Consider the following 23635-nt stretch of genomic DNA (forward strand, 5'->3'; position numbering starts at 1 on the left):
GGCAAGTGAATTGAGCACCTGGTGATTGAAAATGTCAGCCCAGGTGAGAGTATAAAAGGCAGGTGCAGGCAGGAAATAGGGGGACTGGCAGACATGGTCGTGTTCGAGCTAATCAATGCGGCTCCGCTCACCGAGAAGGTGCAATCGCGGCAGGCGAATGTCTATCTGTACCGGGCCATGTGGCTGATCGGATGGATTCCGCCGAAGAAGGGCATCCTCCGGTATGTGTATCTCTTCTGGACCTGTGTACCATTCGCTTTCGGAGTGTTCTACCTCCCGGTGGGCTTCATCATCAGCTACGTAAAGGAGTTCAAGAACTTCACTCCCGGCGAGTTTCTCACCTCGCTCCAGGTGTGCATCAATGTGTACGGCGCTTCGGTCAAGTCCACGATAACCTACATATTCCTCTGGCGGCTGAGAAAAACGGAAATGATCCTGGACGTTCTGGACAAGAGGCTGCAGAACGACAGCGATCGTCAGAAGATCCACAATATGGTGGCGCGGTGCAACTATGCATTTCTTATCTATAGTTTCATCTACTGTGGCTATGCAGGATCCACCTTTCTGTCCTACGCCCTGAGTGGTCGTCCTCCCTGGTCGGTTTACAATCCGTTCGTCGACTGGCGCGATGGTTTCGTCAGCCTATGGATTCAGGCCATCTTTGAGTATATTACCATGTCCTTTGCGGTGCTTCAGGATCAGCTATCGGACACCTATCCCCTCATGTTCACCATTATTTTTCGCGCCCACATGGATGTCCTCAAGGATCATGTGAGGAATCTCCGGACGGATCCAGAGCGTAGCGAGGCGGATAACTATCAAGATTTGGTCAACTGTGTTATCGATCACAAGATGATTTTAAGGTGGGTTGACTTCTTAAAAAGCCCTATCCTATATCCTATTATCCTCCAGGTGCTGCGACATGATACGACCTATAATTTCCCGCACCATCTTCGTCCAGTTCGCGCTGATTGGCTCCGTTTTGGGACTGACCCTGATTAATGTTTTCTTCTTTTCGAACTTCTGGAAGGGCGTGGCCTCCTTCCTGTTCGTCATCACCATCCTGCTTCAGACCTTTCCCTTCTGCTACACCTGCAACCTGCTCATCGACGATGCCGACGATTTGGCCAACACCATTTTCCAGTCCAACTGGGTGGACGCAGAGCCACGATACAGAGCCACATTGGTCCACTTTATGCATCATGTCCAGCAACCGATTATTTTCATAGCCGGCGGCATATTTCCCATTTCAATGAACAGCAATATAAGCGTGAGTTTTTGGTTTCCGGTTCCTCCATACTAAACCATAATTTAATATATTTTATTGTACATATTAGGTGGCCAAGTTTGCTTTCAGCATCATCACAATAGTCCGGCAAATGAATTTGGCCGACCAGTTTCAGTGATTCTACCAAGAATCATATACTGCTGGTAGTCCTCGCAAATAAGTATTATCCTGCACTAGAAATGGCCACAAAAAGTCGATTCTTTATGTCCCCGATTTGCATAAAATTTCTATACTTTCCAGCTTATCTCGTAAGATTTTGGCTGATTTAGTTGGCTGAAATGGGAATGGCTCAGTCCCAGTGGCAAAAATTTGCAAATTGTGTTAACAGACGGAAATTACAACGGTCAGATGAGTGAGTGTAACAACAAGAACCACAAATAACAAAGTCAAAAGGATCTGGCTGTCTGGAAGGGAATGGGACGCAGGACACAGGAAGTACATGTAACCGTTTACATATTGTATGCGATTTTTATTTAAATTTTATGTTAAACACGTGACTTGTAACCCACAAGAAATGGGCGGCTGGGGGAAGACTATAATAATATAGAAACGTATAGCCCCAGCACGGGGTAAAAGCAAATATTATGACATATTTTTGCGGTTTACTTGCCACACGCGTCATGCGAATGTTCGAGGCATGAGTACATAAACATGTAAAGTGGTTGGAGCCAAGTTAGATGGACAATGATATATGTTTGCTTATACATACGAGTGTGTGCAGAGTCTGGAAACGACAATAGTCCTGAAGTTTCTATTCTTTTCCGTCAAGTTTTCCCAGGGCCATGAATTTAATTTCGTTTCTATGCTTTTTCTGCAAATAACTGCAAGCGTTATGGATGGTTCCTTAGATTGCCCATTTTTTCAAAAGCAAAAAAACAATTTTACGGAACTCCATAAACGTGGAGCCAGCTCAGTGAGCAATTAGCCTAAATTATGATATCAAGTGCGCTCTTAAACCGACATTATTAATCATTTTTCGAACATAAAAAGCAATTTCAATGAAAATCAACATCGAAAAGGCTATTAAATTCATTGAAATCGCATCGCATTCGCCACTTCGTGGTGTACGCCAGAAAAAATATAATTAATTATGCGATGGGCAAAAAAAGGTAATCACCGTGCGAATTGACTTTTTCAGGTAAATAAAAAGACACAACATTTGCATTGCCACCGCAAACAAGTAGGAAAATTAATTGCACATGAATTGCCCTCAATATTGGAAGCGTGTGGTTGTTGCTTGTATTTTAATCCCCCCATAATGCCCTTGAAAATGCGTGAAATTTAATAAATCCGCAGCTGGCTGTCATTTATGCAATTTACGACTCCCCCATGCCCCATACCCATACTCATACTGATGGCGGCATGCATCAAGAAAGTTGTCGGTTGAAAGTTTATACCACCACGGCAAATAGCAAACGGGAAACGGGAAACTTTAAAGGCCAAAACGCCAGGCGAGAAGTGCAAATATGCAAATGCACATAAATCGAAAGTCAGGCCATCCGGCCGTAGTCTCAACACGCCGTAAATCATAGTTTGCCAGGGAGCTCTACGGAGTTTCCGTACTATGTATTTGGCGGAATGTTGGTCTAGATAAATGACTCCATGTCATGGAACCACTTTCCGTTTATTGTTTGAACTACAAATATAATTTGGCAAGAGTTCCCTTCATTTTAACATTTTTTTCTTCCAATTTTTTATTATTCCGTGTGGCCAGGGCTACTGTCTTTTCAATTTGTCCATCCGGCGACCCGGGCCAGTCCAAAGCGACGGCATCGTCAAACAAACGAATGAGAAACGGACTTTTATGGCAAATAGTTGGCTCGGAGCCTGCAATCAGCTCTTGGCCTGGGCGCCCAAAAACGCTATTAGTATGCATGGGGCCTGGGTCTCTCAGTGTTTGGCCTAAACGTTCGGCTGCCGCTGTTGCTGCCACACCCCCATGCACCAAACTTGTTTGTTTTCGATTCCATTTGTTTTCCTCGCCCCCCCTTGGTCCTGCGTGTCCTGTGTGTGTCCCGTGTCCTCTGGCCCAGTGTCGCAGCCAAAGTCACACAGAACAATCGAACGTGGCGTATACGTAATACGTATGTAGGCACACATTTTTCAACGGCATCTCATGCATTTTCCCAAATGCAATTTGCAGGACCAGAGCCGGCGGCTAGATCCGGTTACGGATACTAGGGTAAGCTATCACACGGCTAAAAAATATTGAAATTAATCAGTCAAAAAAAGAGCTTTAAAATCTAAAGCTGAGTAATTTTTTTCTCCAAGTGTACCTGCCTGGGGAATACCAAAAAGCCCATGCACTGCATAACCACGGCATTTAGTATTAGTTGTAGGCAAGCAAACAAATAATTTGCATGCCAATGTGGCACACGCGATCCCCAGCCCAGGACTACAGGGAGAGATGGAGGAGCAACGTGCAACGTGGCGTAACCGTAACCTTTAATTTGCAAATTATTTTGAAATGTTGCGGCATGGTCGTGTCAAGTGCATTTGTTTCTCGCCATCGGTTTAGTTGTGTGCGAAGTTATGCAAGCTGTCGGACAAAGTTTAGGTTTGCATCATTAAAATTAATTGTGTTTAAACTTTAAGCATTAAAGCCTTGTGCAGGGAACTCCAGGTCCTTGAGGCCACAAACTCGAGAAGCTGGAAGCTCACTGCATGGCCTGACTTGACAACTGAATGGCAAATCCTGGACAATGACGAGCTTGATAAGGAGGAGTAGTCCTTGTGGCGACTCTGGCATAAAATTGGCTTACACGCATCACTGTCAAACATGGCCTAAACACACGGCTCATGGCCATGGCAATGGCTCAGAGGCTTAGAATTGGATGCTCAGTGGAGCAAACAGGCGGAGCGCAGCTAATTACGGAATGGCATTTGGGAGTCCACCAGGTTATTAACATTTAAAGTGGAGTTTTCACGTTAGCCAAGGCCAAGGTGTCCTTTTGCTTTTATTTATTATTGCTTAATTGTTGCTCTGTCACGATAAAAGTGCCTAAAATATGCGACTCCGAATGCCGAATACGGAATGGCAACGCAATTAGGCAACATCCTTCCCTCGCAGAATCGCTATTCATCTGTCGTCTGGCCAGTGACTAATGAAGTCGCAGATTAAAGCCTCTTGGCAAATATAAATATTCAAAGCCCCTTACCCTCTATACAGTACATATATTTGAACATAAAAGGCAATAAGAGAGAGGCCTCTGTCTCGGCTATCGGGGTGCCATAAATAAGGGGAATAAATCAAGGACATTTTCGGGGTCCCAAAATAGATACTTACACTTGAGATACTGCTCGTTGCGGGCTATCACCTTTTCGGCATTCTTTCGAGCCAAAAAGAACCACTCGGAGGTATTGCCCAGATAATGATACTCCATGGCCAGATCCTTGGCGAAGACGGCTCCCAGATTTGGCGGTGGCAGGCGGTAGGCGAAAGGACAGAAAAGTCCTGGCTGGGCGGGATGCTCGTTCCAGTCGAAGCAATTTCCGGCAGCGAATATATCATCGTCGAACTCCACCATGGACAGAACGGAGGCGTGCAGCAGGTTTACATCCTCCTGGACTGACCGGCCGGTGGTCTTAAAGATCCTGAAACAAGGACAACAATAACAACAATAAAATAAAATATAAAAACAACAAGAAGCCATTGGACTGCATCGGATATTAGTTGCAGAAAGGCAGCGGAAAAAATGAAATTTATGACCCTGGCAGGCAGGAAATTGCATTGAAAATGCATGGCAAAAATTGTGCTCCCAAGTAGAACTCCTATATACTCTATCACAAAAATCTATGAGTTATGTAAGCAATAAAAATGTGCTGTAGAAAGATTGGGCTTTTCCTGTTTTATGAAAAAAAATCAATTTTAATGTGTCTTTCTAACTTTGTGCCAGCATCTTTTGTTTAACGAGTTAAAGATTGATTGATTTTTAAGATATAATATGCACTAGAATTAGTTGTAATTGAAGTATTTCCCATTTATACAGGGCACTTATATCTGCTTAACCCAAAAATAAATAAAACCCCTTTTCTGGGCCATATATGGCATAATAGGCTTTTGCCCCCAAAAGTGGCTCACTGGACCAGAGACCACCTAGAAATTGTTTGGCTGTCATTTTTATTTTTATAACAGGAGGACAAGGATGAGAAGGAAAAGGATGCTGTGGAGGAGTGGGTGGTGGGGAGGTGACCTGGACTGCTACAAGTGCATACTTATAGGCGCGGCGCATTCAAGCCAAGCATTCAAACTGTGCTCAAGTGTGCTCCTGGCTTTCTATTGTCTGTTGCCCGAGCGCTGTAGGAGCGCTGGCATATCCTTCGTCCTCGTCGTAGTCGTCGTCGTCGTCGTCATGAAAATGGGTAAATGAGAAAATTACATTGAAGATTTTAGCCAAGGAGGGAAAGAGCCAAATTACCTCCTTGTAACTGTCTGCGTTATATTAATTAAATTGTTTGCTTTAAGAGAGAAGGGGGCCGGGGGTGTCGAACAAAAAAAACCTTTACAGCATTGACTTCAATTTCATTTTCCAATACATTAGGCAGGAGCATCTCAAGCGGATTTTTTGCTCCTTTTTCTTGGCTTTGGGGCCAAAAACAGGATCTTGTGACTTTCTCATGTGACGCGCTTGCTAATTGGGCGTGGCTCATTAATTCGCTTGCGGGCCTCATTTGTAAATGTCAACGGCATTTTGTCAGCACCCTCCCACTGCCCCTCAAACATGGCCAAAATCCACCTCCGCAGTGCACCTCCCACAGTGCCACCCCCTCCCAGACAAATCCATGCGAGTGTCCAAGGCCGTGTCAGGGCTCAAAAGTCGCCTAATGATGATGATGACGATGATGGTGTTGGCGACATTGTTTCCCGGCGATAATGCTGACTTTGCCGAGGAGCTCAGCATGGAGTTGACAGCGTTTTTTTTCCATCAGGCTCTCTCATTATTTATGGCCCATACTCGTTATCATTTCAGTGATAAGTACAAGTATCCATCTCTACGAAGCTTGAGAAAAAATTACATTTACTGGGTTACATCAAAGTTTTCTTAAATCCTAAAAAATTAAAATTGTTTTGGTATTTATGCTTTACCTTGTACCCCAATTAGCATTTTCCGTAGACAGCTTGAAATGTACGTGTGCCTATATAGTTCGGAGCGCTTACAGTTTCCGAGTTGGATGCTTTTCCAGCTTTCCCGATAGCCCCACCCCCGGCGAGTCCCGACACCCCTTCCCGGCAGTCGACCAAAGTGTGTTAAAAACACTTTTCAGCACTTGAGTGCTGGGAAAGAGGTGAAAACAAGCGCAAAACAAGCTTCAGGTGCCAGTGCCCAGACAGGACGAGAGATCCTGGAGTAAGTAACTCACTAAGTACTCGAAAGTGCTCTCTCCTTTCTGGCCTTTGTCTATGTGTGTTTTTTGGGTGAACGGAGTCCGGGGGACCAGGTCGAGGGTTAACTGAATAGTTGGCCTAAAGTCATACTGACGGGTTTTGAAACTTATTTTCCAGACCTCGTTCGGCAACCTCAGATGCGGTTGCTCGGCAGCAACCTTTTTTCTTAAATCCCCCACCTGTGCGTTGAGGGTATCGGTGTAATTACCAAACTGCATCATCTAAAAGTTCTGGGCTGTGAGTCGTTCTGACGTTTAATTAAAAATATGTTGCTCCATCATTGACCAGGCTAAAGTTTTCTCAGTCTTCTTACAGCAGCAGCAGTAACATCAGACTGGCAGGCAGCATTAGCAATTTTAATCCAAAGTGCTTTGTCAAATGACTGAAAGCCAGCCTTAGACCAGCCCCTATCACACCCACCTAGGCGTTGTGAAAAATCTCCATGGGACTTAAGTTGGTTGTTTCGCTTATTTGTTTAGCACATGATGCCAGCCAAGCCAAGTCAGCCAGCCAGCCAGCCTGTCGGCCAAATAATAAAACGCGTATTAGAAACTTGAAGCGGCTTGAAAGTGGGTGGAAGGTGGCTGCCTGCCTGGCGGCACTTAAGCCGATTTTTTTTCTATATTTTTTCTGTTATTTGACTTGGGAAGGTCGTCGTGTTCACCGGTCGGCCTCCCCGGTTGCTTGTTAGCTCATATTTGCATACAAGGTCCCTTCTAGGGACTTTCTAGCCTATATTGATTTCTAAAATGCAAAATCAAGGATACCATTTAATGGCTATATTGGTATGATAGTTGATTTTATTGCCAATGATTTGTAAACGATTATTGTATTATTCTTCTTTAAAATTTATTAAATTACTTAAGATGGCCAGAGTAGTCAAACAGCTCTCGTATAACAATATTTTAATTGAAATTAAAAGCAAATAAATTAATTATGTATTAATTTAGGACAAAACAAGAAAATGAAACGTAATTTAGGATTTCGCCACCTGGGAAATTTATGGAAATTTAAGACCAATGTAGGTGGGAAAGCGTGGCCCAAATCCTGGAGAGCACTCCTGGGCTGCCAACGTTGGCGTGTCCTTTGGCCAAACGCCTCAAGCAGCGGATGCTGCTCTTCGACAGTGACTGCGTGTCGACATCTTAATTGAAAGCGAGATGCTCCGGTTTAATTATTCAAAGCGCACGCTCTGCCCCTTGCCAGGACACTCTACCCAGGTCCTTGCGCCTTGGCAGTAGCAGACCCGTCTTGAATGAATGGCCCGGATGACGATGATGATTGGCTGGCTGGTTTGTTGAGAACCTTTTTTGGGCTGCCCAGGCAGGGGAGAAGGGGAGGGGAGGTCGTTATCCTGCCATTCGGGGATCCTTTATTTTTGTTTACCGGGTGCGCTTTTAATGGGCCATAACGGTCAAGGCTTTTTGCCAATTTTAATTAGGCCATAATTAAATGATCAAACGGTGAGCCAAAGGCACAACTGATAAGATACATATTTTGATATAATTCTCTGCTAATTGACTTCTGCGAATTATATTTTCCAATGCCCGATTAGAGTTTGGGGGCAGGAAATATCTTTAAAGGTCCATCATTTTTCCAGGGATTTTGTGGATGGGATGTCCTTAAACTAAAAAGGACAAAACATTCTGGGGTCTACATAAATTAAAAAGTTACCCATGCATTATATTCAAAATATGTGGCCAAAAATATGTGTTTTTGTAGCCTATTTGATGGAAAATTATCAAGACAAGGCTATGAAAGAGGAAAAAAAAACATCAAACATTTCGCTTGAAAGGAAAATTATTTTATCGTCCTGTGATCCTGTGACATGGCAGTGTGTGTTGTTCAATTATGAGGCAGGAAAAGGAGTTCAATTAATTAAAAGTTGGCCCACTTTGGTCCTGTTTTGGTTCCCTGGTTTCCCGGGCTATGTTAGCTTGCGGCTAATTGAGCCACAAGGCACTTGTTGTTGACATGTTTACGCTGGCCACAAAGCCTGCCAGGATACCCAGTAAGGCAGGAGGAACCCAGCTCCCATAATAACGTCGCCCCTAGTAGCGTTGTTCTTTTTATTGTGGAAAAAATGCTTTTTGATTTAGTCCATTAATTGCTTTCAACTTCTGGTAACTTCTTTTCAACGTACTTTGCCACCCCGATGATTATTATTGCAGGCACTGCTGCTCCTCGCTGGTGGGCTTCTGAGCTGGTGGGCTGGCGAGTGAAAGCGAAAAGTTGGCAAACATTTTCGGTGCCCGTCCCCGAAAAAGTTTCTCTTTTTGATTTCCTGCCGCCGTACAGCTAGCATAATGAGTCCAGGGCCACAGAGTTTCGCGCCTTCCACTCCGGTAGCCTCCTTGGCAAAGACAAACTTTGGATCTTTATTGTGAAAAGAATAGACTGCGAGTTGCCATCAAAAAAGCATAAAGAGGCAAAGACGGCGGTTGTGGCTGTGGCTGCGACTGCGGCTTTTGCTTAAATGTTACGCATACGCCAAGTGGGCCAAAACCACTCGGGAGCCACTGATTCGGTAGCAGTTTCTCTCCCCCTTCGTTTTTTTGGCCGGCAAGGATACTCGACAAGTTTGTTAAGCTGTTAAGTTATGGCAACATGTGTTGCACAAAGCGTGCCAAAGGGATGCAGTCGTGTAGTTTTCTTCAGAAACAGTGTACGGAGGGGAGCCCTCGAAAAATTCACACACTGTTGAGTTCCCCTAAAACGAATATTTATTTACTTGCATTTTAATTAAACCGCGAGGTGTCGAGGGATTTAGATACAAATTAAATTAAACTTTTTAGGAAAACTTTAAAACCTAAAATAGTAACTTGACTGTTCGTAGCCCAAGCTGTTGTAAGAATAAGTTTCAATTCTTGTTGACGTATTGGTTGGGTCAAATGGTTAGTTAGCGTTAGGGAGTGTCAACTGTAGTTAAAAGGGCCGAAAGAAGAGAACCGCCAGGACCATTTACATGGTAGAACGCCGGCAGGCAGCAGACAACCATTCAGCCAGGATTCAGCTTTCGTCGGTGCAAGGAGTCACGACCAGATGGGAGAAATGAAATAAACCAGCTGGAAAAAAGGCCGCGACCAAGTGGTGCACTAGTGGTGCTGGTTTCTGGTGGATTCTCTTAGCTCCCCTTAACATTTATTTTTTTTTTTATTTTCGCCCAGTGTGGGGCCAGGATACCGCCGTTGGCCTACAAAGGCATGCATGTCCGTGTCAGTTGCAGTTGTGGGTTTTTCCTTTCAATGGCAAAGGCAGCCGTGTAGAAGCGGGGTGGTTTGGTGGAGAATCCACATTAGGATTGTTTTGCGCAAAATGAAAACAATTTCCATTTTGGGGCTAGGCAACTGCTAGCTGCATTCTACGGCGGCAAACAATAAAAATAGTAGAACTGCAGGCTGGGAGGCGGGCAAATGTGGGAAAAGTCAGAAAATGGGAAAAGGGAAAGGGCAGGGTTATTAGCACCGCCCGCTGGGCAAAGCAGAGTCGAGTAAATCAAGCGGCACAAAGTCCCAAAGCCAGGCACACTGAAAGAAATCGAGTGGAAGACAAGCAATCAAGCTGAAAAAATGCAATACCTTCTGCCCAGAACACAGCATAGCATACTTTCCTGGAAAATTCAAAGTATTCTTATAATCGGCCGGTTATAAAGCCGGAATATTTTTCTCTTGATATATAAAACTTTTGCCTGAACATTGACTTGCATAGAGATATTTGTTTGCTTCCGTTTGGAGAACTTTTTGAAGGATGTTGACAATGACGCAGGATCTTCCGTGCCCGGGGGTGCGGATGTCCTTGCCGATGTCGCGTTTTATTGCCGTTGGCAATTGGAAACTGCATCGCTTATGCAGATTTCAATTTCGATTTTGTTGTTTGAACCGAGAGCTAAGAGCAAATGCCACTACGAACTGCCAACTGGCAGCTACCAGCTACCAACCAGCAAGGAAAATTGAAACAAACTAACGCAAAGGCAATAAATTATTTGCCAAGTTTATCGCCGAACTGGAACAGAAAAACAAAATCATTGCCTGGCAAATAGTGGAGCGATGTGCACTCAAAGCTGGCAAAAGTCAAAAGAAGCCAATAGAGATAGAGTTTAGAAACGAGAACCAGAAACCGGAAACTCAATTTCAGGAAGAGCCAAAGGGAAAGAGCATCCTCTCACACCATGCATACAAATCACACCTTGCCACACACCACACTTTACCTTCAACGACGGCAACGACAACGACAACACATTTAAGTACTTAAAAGTTTTCCGATTCCATCCACCTTGTTGGCGCACTTTTGTAGGTGACTGTGACTGTGCCTGTGTACTGAAGTTGCTTTTCCTCTCAGTTTTCCCGCACTTTATACCCGGTACTTATAGAATAAAAGGGTATATTGTATTGTAGTCCATATAGCCATGTCCGTGTGTCTGTATAAACGCGTAGATCTCAGAGAGTATAAACGATAGAGGTATAAGATGTAGTGCATGAGCATGAGTACCAGGTATCATAAAGTCGTGAAACTCTCCTTTAATCGTCCTTTCTCGTTTTTTTTTTGTTTTTGGTCGTGTTTGCTGTCTACACTTTGGCGGCGTGAACGGAAACTAACGAAAAGTGGCCAAGAAAAGGCAAGAAAACAATTGAAGCTCGTAATTTCAAGTTGAATTGATATTGTTTTTCCTGTCAGCCCTCCTCAGAGCTCCCTCCTCCTTGCTCCTAGTTGTTGGTGCTATTGTTTTCCTTAAATGTTATTTTTGTTTTGTTTGAGCAACAAAGTAAACCGAACCGTAGGAAATGCCCAAACACAAAAAGTGAGCAGGATAAAAGGGCGATAACAATGTATCAAAAAACAATAACTTCAATTAGTATCTATGTATCTGTGTAGCTGTATAACTGTGTATCTGTGTGTTGTATCTGTTAAGGGTCCTCCATCGTGGGCCAAAGTAATTTCCTTTCTGTGCTCGAGTGAAACTTTTCCGGCCACCCTTGATTATGTTAACACAAGCAAAACTGATTAAAACATTCCCTCTGATTAGAGGCCTATAGGTCGCATCTTGGCTCTTTAGAAATTTTTGGAAATGAGCCAGGAACCAGGAACCGGGAACCTGGAGGGATTCGGCCATTGAATTTATGGCAGCCAAAAGTGGGCGGCCACTGAATAAATCAGACCGGGCTTTTCACAAACAGTTAGCAACTCCCAGAGGCCACATTCCTTATTGAGGGAATAATGAAAACAAATGTCGGGCATATGACACTAAATGCAATAATGTTGATCCCGATTCTGATCCAGATCCCGGGGTGGCAGGGCGCAATTTAATTTATTGACATTTGTCGTTAACAGCCACGGCAGTGAGACTTTGACATTTTATTGCTCCCCAGGCCAAGTTACAATGTTCTAGATTGTCCTTCTTTTTTTCAGGCTTTCTATATATATAAAGCTGACAATATTTTCCCATTTTCATTTCCAGCTTTTCCCACTTTTCCCTCTGTCACTTAATTTGTCAAACTGTTCAGCCGGGTTAATTGTTTATTTGTGTGTTCTCATTGACAAGCGGCATTTGTTCATTAGATTCAGTTCTTTATTTTCCTTCCATTTCTCCACTTTTTCTTGTGGCTTTTAACAAATGGATTTTCTCGTCAACACAAGTCTTCAATGTCTTCAATCAGTGGACGGAAAGTTGTTATCGTTTCTTGAAAATTATGTGGCCATATTGGAATTTTATCTCCTAGCCCTCCCACAACTCCACTCAGGACTCCAGGGCAAAATCACATCCTTCGAATATTATCTGGGGGCCTGTTGCACGGAGCTAACCACACCCATCCCTGCTGCGATGAAAAAACGCCAAGTTTCTTTTCTCTTATTCCACAAAGACACCGGCTCTGGCCATTAAAGAAAAAACTGAAGAACATAAATTCCAGGTCTAATGTCTGCCAGGAACATTCCCATCGACATTGACATATAGAATGCGTGTATGCAGGCAAGGACATAGGACACTGGTCTACTGGACACCGGACTGTCAGCAGTGAACCCACATATGCCACATCTGAAGAAACTTTACTTTGTTTATTGTCCTAGGCAGCTGCTGGAAAAGCAAAAACCCAAAAAAACATCTCAGAGCTAAGCCATGAAAAAATGTGAGAAAAAGTTCAGCACAGGATTCGTTTGAGACTTGCCACAAGGATTGGGATTAAAGCTGAGGAACATGTATCTCTGTGGAACTGTCAATTGGTCGGTTCCACAAAAGATACTAAATCGAAGACGGAACATGAAAACAAAACAAAAGTTAAGCTCGGACAAACTTGGCCAGTTTGGACAGCTGGAAATTGTGAGAAAAACCAAATGAATTGCCTTCATCGTGAAGGTAAATTAATGTCTTGGCTTTGATTTTGGTCTTTTTTGGCTTTTTTTTGTCAATAACAAAAATGCCGCAAACTTTTTTGCCCGGCACGCCTCTGTTCATCTAAGTAATTGAACTTTTATCAACAAACTGCACGCAGCCAGGCAGACGAATCGGCCGGGAAAATCGGGGAGTGGATTGAACAGCCAGAAGGTAGTTCCGCCAACTATGGCAGACAAGACCGCAACAAGAAAAGCACATTATGCTTCTTGTTGACAAAGGCCACTTGGCAATCTGGATGAGCACAAATTGGCGAATAACTACTGAGACGTGAATGGAAAGCGCTGAAATCCACAGGACTAGTGAGTGCCTGGTGATTTCAATAGCTCTTTGAAAAGTAAAGCATCAGAAATAAATTATGGGTATTCATCTCTTAATATTTATTAAGCTTTCTTTCAAAAAATATCCCTTTAAACTTTTGTTGTTTTGCTGTCAAAATTTTTACAAACAAATTCTATTATTGGAATATTTCCAAAACTCTCTTCCGGAGGGCTAAAAAATGCCAAATATCCAGTTGCAATCCTCTGATGGCGAAGTCTTCAACATCGACTCGGAAACGGCCAAGTGCTCGAGCACTATCAGAAATCTCTTAGAGGATTGCGGCCTGGAATCGGAAGAGAACCCACTGATTCCTCTTCCCAATGTCAACTCTACGATCCTCGGCAAGGTCCTCATTTGGGCCAATCACCACCAGGAGGCGGAAAAGTCTGACGAAAATGGTGCAAAAGATGAAGCCTCAGCGTTGGTGAGGTCATCGGATGTGATCAGTGCCTGGGACGCAGAATTTCTGACCATGGATCAGGGTACACTGTTCGAGTTGATCTTGGCGGCCAATTATTTGGACATCAGGGAACTGCTGAGTGCGGCCTGTATGACGGTAGCCAATATGATAAAAGGACATACCGCCGAGGAGATCCGTCAGACCTTTCACATTCCCAATGACTTTTCGCCCTCCGAAGAGGACCTATTGCATAAGGACAGGGACAGTGAGCCGGTGGTTCCAGAAGTGGAGTCGAGTTATGCGGAACTGTAGAACCTATTTATGCATTTTTGATTAAAAATAATAAAGTTAACAAGGGATGTTCTGATAAAAATAACTGCAAATAGTATAACAAATACTGAGCCGGGTCTTTTTTGGAAATCCATTTTCATTTTCATTCGCATTGGACCACCGCCTGGCAAAAACTTTCGATTGGAAAAGTTTTCCATGTGGATGATATGAGCTGGCATGGTGGCGGAAAAGTTTTCGTGACTTTTACTCACCTGGTCAGCATATTGGCACGATTGACAGCCACCTCGGCCTCCACTCGAAACCGGTCCTGGGCATATCGGTCGACCACGCCCTCTCCCAGATTCAACGAAGTCCCGGCCACACAGTTAGAGCCCATGAGATGCTGTTGCTCGATGTACTGCAGGAATTTGGACACCAGATCGATCTTACTATCTCTGGCATTGATCACGTCGGCGGTAATCTGACTGGACTCCATGTTCTCGTTGTCCTCCACGTCGCCGATGACCAGCTGCTTGGTCTTGTCGTCGATCTGCACATCGGGGGGATAGCCATCGTCCATGGTGACCTCGGAGGTGTCCAAAACGGATTCGCCTAGGTCATCGCCGGCATCCCCACCGCTTTCGAAGCTGATTTGCTTGATCTCCATGCTAGCTGCCTGGGATCTGGCCTCCGCCTCTGGTTGGTTGTCCCCTTTGGAAATCTCCTCGTCCAGCCACTCGGTGGTCGTCTCATTTGCCAACTGGAGTTGGCCAAAGAGCTTACCATCTACCTCGTCGTCGAGGTCCAGAGCATTGGTCTCATAATCCGAATCGGATGAGGACAAGGTGGAGGCGAAGGCTTTTTGGGGATTGGAACCAACCTTGTTCCACGTCCCATTTACGGGTTGAAGTCGAACCACTTTTGGCCTGGCTGTAGTTGATAAAAGCTCTACTTCATCGACATTGTCCTCGTCATCGTCCTCGTCGTCGTCATCGTCATCAACATCCTCCCCCATATTGACCTCTTGGCGGGCATCTGCCTCCTCATCCTCCGGCTCCTCCTCCTCCGCTTGATAATTGGCTTCATCACGCACAAATTGCCGATTTGTGGGGGGCGTGGCAAAGGATTCCAGTTCATCGGCCAGCTGCATAACCTCGCTGAGAGCAGCTACCTCGGCATCCTCACTGGCAGGACGCCCCTGCAGGTGCTCGGCCTCCGCTAGGCTGCGATGATTCTTGGGCGGATGCAGCAGGCCCAGGCTTTTGTCCACACTCTTGCGTATGCTTTCGTTGATTTTCTTCTTGTGCAATTTACGGATTTTGTGCGTGACAGGAGCATTGGAGGTGCCACCGCCCACTCCGCCCGGCTGCTGGGTGGGCGTCGGCACCGGCAGGAGGCGGGTGATGGTACTGCTGCTGCTTCCACTGCTGCTGTTTGCCGTTGCCGATCCATGCAGCAAATGGGAACGAGAACGCCCGTGGCGAATGTTGAAACTGTCGCCCGTCATCAGGGTTTCCGCTTCCGCCTTGATGCGATTCCGTGGTGGGGAGACCGTAGCGCCAAGAGCGCCAGCTGGGGCGCCAGCCTCCACCTCGATTTCCGCCAGACACACACTCAGGACAACACACATCACACTCATCAGCAGCAGCAGTTGGCGGGCCTGCGGCATCCTCATCCGCATCCACATCCTTGGGCGCCACGAGGTTGCTTTGAGAGTCGGCTGTATACCCCTATATCGGCTATATCGCTTAGTTGCTCGCCTTGATTGGCTGATCAGCACTTTGTGTGCTGTGGTTATCGATTTGACGCTCTGCTACCTTTTTCGGTATTTTCAGAAATCAAAGGGCGCCGCGGCGGCAACATCACGCATCCGCACCGTTGACCGTGCACCGTGCCGGCCACTGGCTGCTGGACGAACGATTGCTGGACAGGGGCGTTGATTCCGTTCCGCCGGCTTTGGTGGCCATTTCCATTTAGCCCCCTGCCCCACCCCTCTATCCGACGACCCTGGGCTGCTTCAATTTTCCGCGCCAGAAATCAGCTGCAACGGAAGAGAAGAAAGTCCGATGATTAGCTTTCGGTTGGCTTTAAATATGGTGATGAGTGAGTGATGAAAAGTGAACTCTGATGATGGAGGATGGTGCAAGGACTCAGAGAACTAAGCGAAACGAAAAAAGAGATGCCGATTCTTAAATAAACTTTCAAGAAATACTCTACTTATATATGTTTTTTTTTTCAAAAATTTATTGTAGTATTTGTATACTGTAATTTATGTTTTATTTTTCAAAAATATTTTAAACAACTTAAGCTCTTTATATTTTTTTTTTTTCTGTGTATTATTTGGCTAAAGTTAATTGGGAATTTCCAATAACTCTACCCTTCGTTTCCTTTTCCAATTTTCCCCACTATTTTGCGAGTTTGTTTTCCGCTCCCCAATGAATTCCTTCTGTGCTCTTGGCCAAGTCCTTTTATTTTTTGGGAATGTAAGCAAAATGTTTTCTTTGAACTATGCGATTTTTGTGTGTAAGAATTTTTTTCACGAACCAAGGTCGCAGTTCGCCTTTAATAATAATTCCGTTTTCGCTCCAAAGAGCAGAAAGCTAGTGGTAGTCAGACCTTTCATCCGCTACGACCACGACCAGAACCAAAAACAGGACTCGCACAGGACCACAATAGCAGGCCAGGCCAACAAAAAGTCATACTCTCAGAAAATTCGCGTTAAAGCGGCAATTAAAAATTTCCGCATCTACGCAGCGGAAAAACAACACAAATAAATAATTGTTTTCCCAAGAGTCGCCGGCGAGGAGAAAGCTAAATATTGCGCATACGCCGCGTGGCACCGCTGCATTGTGTCAGCCCGGAGAAAGTAAGTGAAAGTGGAATGCAAAGAGGGATGGGGATGGTGGTGGTAGGAGGATGGTGATGCCTCTAGGACGCAAATTAAACGCAATTCCTGAGAAGTGCGCTTTGATTGTCAGCTAGGGGATTCCGCGGGGCTGGGGCTGGATGCTGGGATGCTGGCAAGCTTAGCCCTGGGAAGCTGGATGAGCAGCCAAGTGAACATAAATAAAAGTGTACGGCCGCAGCTCGCATAAATATTATGGCGCTAACAAATTATATGCCATTTAAATGTAATACTAATTCTGAAAAGAAAATCCACTCGACGGGTACAGATTTCCCAGCTCAAAGCATAAACATTTTACGCCCCACACAAAAAAATGTATGTATAGTCCTTTGGTATGTGAGTGTCTGTGGCACTGGCTGAGCACCAGTTCTAATTTCGAATTTTATGAGCCATAAAAATTGCTCTGAGGCGAGACCAAAAATCAGCAGACAACCAGCAAACACAGTGGCAACAGTGGAATGCCGAAATGGACAAAAGGCCCAAAATCGTAAGGAGTTGGGAAGGTGGCCTAATGGCCAACACAGCAAGAATAATTGACACCCTAGTCACACGGCAGTGTGACTATCAATTCCAAGCCAAAAGTCTTCCGAGGCCATGCTGAATTTGTCCTAGAAGCACAGTTACTTTAAAGAATAAGCCTGGCTGGCTCATAAACACCTTTCTCGACAAAAAATTGCTGAACAAACGGCGATGAATTTTGTATGCTCAAATGTCGCGGCTTCACTTTTTTCTACCAGGGGATTGTGAAGTCAATCCAATCAGACAATAAATAAACAATTGGCTGCCAGAGAGTTGCACTATCCATTATTCATAAATGCCAGGGCAAGTCAACGGGGCGGACAACTAAATCTGAGATCTCACCGGGTGGAGCTTTACGGTCGGACAGCTGGAAATGGTGTCTCCGGAGAGGTAAAAGTTTGATTCCGGTTCCGGGCTCTGGCCTAAACACAACCCACCCACAGTCGGGCTAATGCATTACGACAAACGAGATGGCAGCAGGGGGTAAAAAAGCAGTGGGACAGCGGCAATAGTGACACTCCCATGCACTTAACCCTTGACACCCAAGGCAACCCACCCATGCCACAGTTCCAGCTCAATGCTAACAGTTCCGGGTCCCAGCAGATGTGAACCTGCTGACAGCTCAAATTTCTCTCTTTTTCCACGGATGAGTGGCTCCTGATGCAGGTAACCTGACCCTTGAACCTTTCCAGCAAACGGCACACACGTGGCCGAGGTCCTTTCAAAAACTTAAAATCCAATTTGTAGCGAAGGGCGAGTGCATCTGTGACAGGATTTCCGACTGTTCTTAGCCTGATTAATGCCCACGGCCAACTGAAATAAAATAACATGACCAATAGAAAAAGAAGAGAGTGTCTGAGACAGAAACTAAACCCAAAATGTAAAAATTCACTGATTTTGCATAACCCGACAAACAAAAAACACATTTCCTTCTCATGCTTGATTTTTTGTTTCGGAAAATTTATGTAAACACATTAACAGACTCAACGCATTTGCCTTGCATGTACAGGATACAATGTGTCCTTGTTGGAGGTGTCCTTGCCAGTGACAAAGTTGGAGCGTTAAATGAAATTCGGGTAATTTTTCTGTCGTTGCCAGTGAAAAGAAAGAAATGTCTTTTGCCAAAATAGCAAAAAGGAACGGAAGCCGAAACGGAAAACGTCAAAAAAAGCAAAGATTCAACTAACTGAGGTGAGTCGATGTGGTTTTTCAATTCGAATTTGGAAGTACTCTCAAATAAAATATTTCTATATTACCTTCAAATCATAATATTAATTAAAGATCTTTAAAAAACAAGCAGTCATTTTCTTACAAAAAAATACAAAAATAATCGAATTAAAAAGATTTTTTGCCTAAAACCAAAGTTCAAAAGTGTCCTTTTTTAAAGAGTATTGCGAGGCTTGAAATGGAAATGTTGGGCTGACACCTTTGGCTGTTCACCATCCTACAGGACCGAAATGTCCTCAACATCGTCAACTCATCAGCGGCGTCACCTTTGTGAGGTAATTCACATTATGTGTCGGCAATGGCATAAAAAAAAATAAGAAAAACGAAAACAAACAAAGCAACAAACAAAAAGGCACGAACGAGGGCATACCAAAAAATGACATTTGACTTTTAAATTAGATAATTTTTTTAGCTGGCAGGCTGACTACCTCTCGGCCTGGCTGGTTGCCAATCAACAGGAGTAGGAGGCGGTTGAGGTGTCAAGGATCAAGGCAAGAGTGCCGGCTAGGTGGCAGACTTCAAATAATTTAATACAAAAGAAGTGTAATTGATTTTGGTCAAAAGTTGATAAATATTAGGCCAGCTGTTGGGCAACAAAGGTATTTGATTATATTTTTCAATTTCATTTGCAAATGTTTTCTGTATGCACGGGTGTGTATGGTATGTGTCTATGCAGTCGCTTTGGTATGCATGGATCAAACAAGATGCTTCCAATTTGCATACAAATGATGCAGAAAGCACACAACACACGCTCTCGTAAACACACACTGCTGCTGCACACCACTCGAGCTCATCTGGGGTGTGTTCTTTACAGCCACTAATACTAGCTACAAAAATCACATAAAACGCAAGCAAATTGCTCAGATTATGAGCCACTTGGGCTTGGCTTGACTTTTCCTGGCGTGTCCTGGGCTGGGAGAAGCGGAATGGCGGAAAAGCTGGAAAAGCAGAGGTGTTTAGAGTGTATGTCCTGTGTCTGTGCTGGTGTGTGTATTTCTGGGAGCTGCGTTTTTATGAGCTGGCAAACATGCTTTGAGAATTTATGAAAATAAAAATTGCTAAAGCCAGACATGCCACTCGCTAGGCAGGCAACAGTCGCATTTCAGAGCTTCTTGACTTTCCTATTTTTTTCACATTTTTATACTCATGAAGAAGGTGTTCTTTTTTTAAAGGTTTCAAAAGAAACATGGTAATATTCTTTATAAACTAAACATTTCTTCCTGATTTGTCCCTTTGTTTTTTTATTCTATTCCATAGAGTATCCTATAGATTAAAGCTTTAAGCATAAAATATACCTCTCAGGGTATACACCTTTCGACTTGAACCAATTCTCTAATTTTTAACTGATTTTCCTTTCCACCTTCATTAGTTGCTATTTGTGGACTAAACCGTAGATACAAGTCCCTCCAAGCTCCGAGTTCGGATGTATTTATTTATTTATTTGTTTGTTTTGTCTGTCTGGCGGTGTTGTTTTTCCAGCCCTAAATTATTTGGGCCATGGTTATTTAATACGAGCTCCTACACATGTTTATCCGAAAAATCAACTAAAGGTGAAGGTTGAATAAGACATGTCTTTCAAAGGTAGAACCCCTATATTTGAAACTTTAAGTCTTCAGAGTGTAACTGCGATAAGCTAATAAAACCAGACTGCAAGGGAATATTTCACTTATTATTCCAACATAATTGTTTTGCCAGAAACCGAGAATTTGGAGATTGCACAGCGTTCTTTATGTATTATGTGTATTTTTCTTTGTTGACTCAAGCGCCAGCTCGCATAATGGAATCCCCTGAAAATGGATTCGGATTTGCACGCAGCTTAAAGACACAGCGATAAGGATATGCCAGGATATGTGGGATGCCTGAGGAGGTAAGAGCATACAATGTACTCGTACGTGATGGCAGGAAAGCGAGTGCCAAATGGCAGATTATGTCGCCAGACATTAAATCACCGACAGCAGGTAAAATATATGCGATGCTTAAGCAAAATCAATTCTATTTATACGTGAGCGCATAAATTGCACGGCAACAGACTCGAACGAACAGACTCAGACGAGTGTGTGGCACATGCCCCAGGACTCTGAATATAGGATATAGGCTATACCCGTACATAGGATTCAGCAATCAGGCAGACAAACGTTGCCGTAATAAAATGGAGCTGTAGTCCTAATCCAGGCTTACAGCTTAAAACGAAAACACCTTTCAAACAGGCTCCCCTATCCCATACCATACCATCAACTGAAAAACTGTTTATTTCATGGAAAATTTATAACCGGAATTATGTGCTTTATGCAAACAAAACTTTCCACTCACACTGCCAGGCCGAAATGAAATTGCCAACATATTGGCGGATGTGTGTGAAGCGCCCGGGAGCTTTATTATATTATTGCCATGCATGACATTTATAAATTTAATAAGCCAGAAAAATCCTAGGCCGAGCCTTTGGTTCCTGGCTAAGACGAGAATTATGCTAATTATGAGTTTTGATTTCTTTGAAATGTATATTTAATGGAAGGGCTAGCTAAAAACATACCAAATCCAAATTAATTGGGTTTCTAGCAAATTATGAAATGCAAATGGGTTATGAAAAGTTAAACTTTAAACCTAACTTTTATTTGATAAACGACCAAAGTTTCTTCAAATATGCTCTGATATGGCAAACAATCGGCAGTGACCTTGCCAATAAATCCAAATGCCAGACCTTGTCTGGCCAATAAAGAGGACAAATGCCAAATAACGCATACGCCATGTGGAACGCGGCTTTAACTTATTTCCATTGTTAATGGACTGGGCCGAAATAAAAGTTTTGCCTTTAAACCGTCTCCTAATGGACTAAGTGTTTGGCCATAAATTGACCAAGGAACTTTAGACGAAGCTCAAGCCAAACCAAAATGAATAAGAAAAAACAAGAGAAAAAAGCTTACTTCGGACGGAGCCGAAGCTAATATACCCTTGCAGTTAAGTGGCAGCTTATTTTATTAGATATTATCGCACACATTATTTGTGTTTTGGACTTTCATTATTAAAATAATTTCTTAAAATACAAATTTTGAAAAAAGTCCCAAGCTTCTACATACAAGACTACAAGACTGCAATAATAAAATATTACAACAACAAACAAAAAAACAACAACAAAAATAACAACAAAATTTAAAAATAATAATTTATTTTTTTTTCGATTTTTGGGGCCAGCTTAAGTGCAACCTTTGAGAATCGAGGAGGAGGGCACTTTTTTTTATTTATTTAATATTATTAATTTTATTATTTTTAATAACGTTGTAAAGCTTTTACTAATATGTTATTATACGCCAAAAAACGGTAAAATTGTACTCTTCCTTACAATTCCACTTAGAGGCGCCCATAAAACTAGGCAATAGAAATATGAGTGTTTAGCTTTTCAGACTTATAATTTTTAAACAAATATGTTTTCTTTATAAAATTATCCTTATAAAAGAAAATAATAAAGGTAATTAAAACAGTCATGCTGTATCAAATCAAAAGGTGATCCTGATCAAGAATATATATACTTTATTTCTATACTTTATGAGATGTTTCCTTTACTCCATCGCACACTTTAGACACAAAAATTATAAAACCCTCTGCAAGGGTATAATAAGGAGAGCACAAAGTATAAATATAAAATAAATATAAAATAAGTGAAAAGAAACAGCAGCAGGCGTAAAATCGAAAGGCAAAGTCAAGGCCTCGAGCCAAAGCTCAGTCAAATGGAATTTGGCCTAATTTATGGGCCTCGCCAACATGAGAGCCAATATAAAACATGACGTTGCCCTTTTATTGACCAAACAGACCAGTCCAAAAAGGAGAACCAAAAGGCAAATCATCAAGAAGGACTCGTCAAAGCCAAGATTCGCAAATCCATCCCCCGGATGGGGAAAAATCCCCTATTGAATGACCATGGCAAATAGCTGGCGTTGGCAAAAGCAAAGTCTTACTAAAACTATTAACTAAATTATCGACGGGTGGAGCTAGTGAAGTATCGTAAAGATACCAAGATGACGCCATCGTCCTCCGAAAAGTTTAAAGCCAACGCCAAACGGCGGAAATAACAAATGTTAAATGCTCATCAATAACACTTCCTGTTCCCCAGCCACGAAAATAAAATTGAAACTGAAACCGAGCTGAACCAAGGGGTTTTCTCCCCGTTCTCTCTCAAAATTTTTTGTGAAATTCTGGCTTTTTCCTTATTTTTTACCAGCTCTGTTGTGTTGGGTAATGTGATTTATGACATCGTTCTTTTTGTGGCCGATCACGCTGCTAGATGCCTCGCGCTCTGTTCTCTCATGTATAAATAATCAAATCCAATTTGGTTAATGGCTTTCCATGCTCCATGCCGGGATTGCTGGCTAGATGTTTAACCAATATTCAGTTGATTTGGTCCCCCAAATTTTCAGCTATTATTCCGCCAACTTAAAGCCTTAGTGCCGCTGTGTACGAACACTGCTTGCCGCTGCGAACCTATTTTAATTTCCTGCCCATGTCAATCAATTTGCAAGGACCTTGAACATGAAATGTCTCTCTGCGCCTGTCTGGTTAAGAGTGTAAAAAGGACGAAAGGACTAGTGGTGTGGTGCGGCGATGGACGGGCACTGACGCACACGTGCCACTGGAGGAGGAAAAAGAAAACACAAACCAGGTGAGTGCCAGCCCCTTCAATGGTTGTGTTTATGGACCGTGTATCTTCATCTCCATCTGTTACATAACTTTCGGCTTATGCACTCACTTACATCTAGATCAAAGGACACTCCTGCTACCCAGGACCAAGGGTCATTTTCATTTGGTTTCGCTTTTATCGCAGCTCGTAAATTAATAAAATAGGCGAACAAGTGAAGCGGCAGCAATCAACGCAACAGCACCAACACCAACAACAGGCCAGGACACTGCCGAACCGACGACAATGGCCACATTAAATAATACAA

General features: G+C 43.4%; 3 protein-coding genes across 3 annotated transcripts in view; 2 read left to right on the forward strand and 1 right to left on the reverse strand.

The window, feature by feature from the left end:
- Window positions 1-23635, reverse strand: part of LOC108133140 (uncharacterized) — a 48550-nt gene that overhangs the window by 19803 nt on the left and 5112 nt on the right. The window contains exons 2-3 of the mRNA XM_017252931.3: window positions 14323-16091; window positions 4575-4882 (exon numbers count right to left, since the gene is read on the reverse strand). Coding sequence (XP_017108420.2) covers window positions 4575-4882; window positions 14323-15737 — 1723 coding nt within the window. The 5' untranslated portion in view covers window positions 15738-16091. The remainder of the gene's footprint in view (window positions 1-4574; window positions 4883-14322; window positions 16092-23635) is intronic.
- Or59b (Odorant receptor 59b) lies at window positions 94-1824 on the forward strand. The gene is made up of 3 exons (XM_017252934.3): window positions 94-863; window positions 913-1270; window positions 1338-1824. The coding sequence occupies exons 1-3, from the start codon at window positions 94-96 to the stop codon at window positions 1404-1406; spliced, it is 1197 nt and encodes a 398-aa protein (XP_017108423.2). The 3' UTR covers window positions 1407-1824.
- SkpF (SKP1-related F) lies at window positions 13440-14137 on the forward strand. Its single transcript, XM_017252936.3, has one exon. The coding sequence runs from the start codon at window positions 13559-13561 to the stop codon at window positions 14090-14092; it is 534 nt and encodes a 177-aa protein (XP_017108425.2). The 5' UTR covers window positions 13440-13558; the 3' UTR covers window positions 14093-14137.

The sequence above is a fragment of the Drosophila bipectinata genome, chromosome 2R, assembly GCF_030179905.1.
Source record: "Drosophila bipectinata strain 14024-0381.07 chromosome 2R, DbipHiC1v2, whole genome shotgun sequence".
Lineage (NCBI taxonomy): Eukaryota > Metazoa > Arthropoda > Insecta > Diptera > Drosophilidae > Drosophila > Drosophila bipectinata.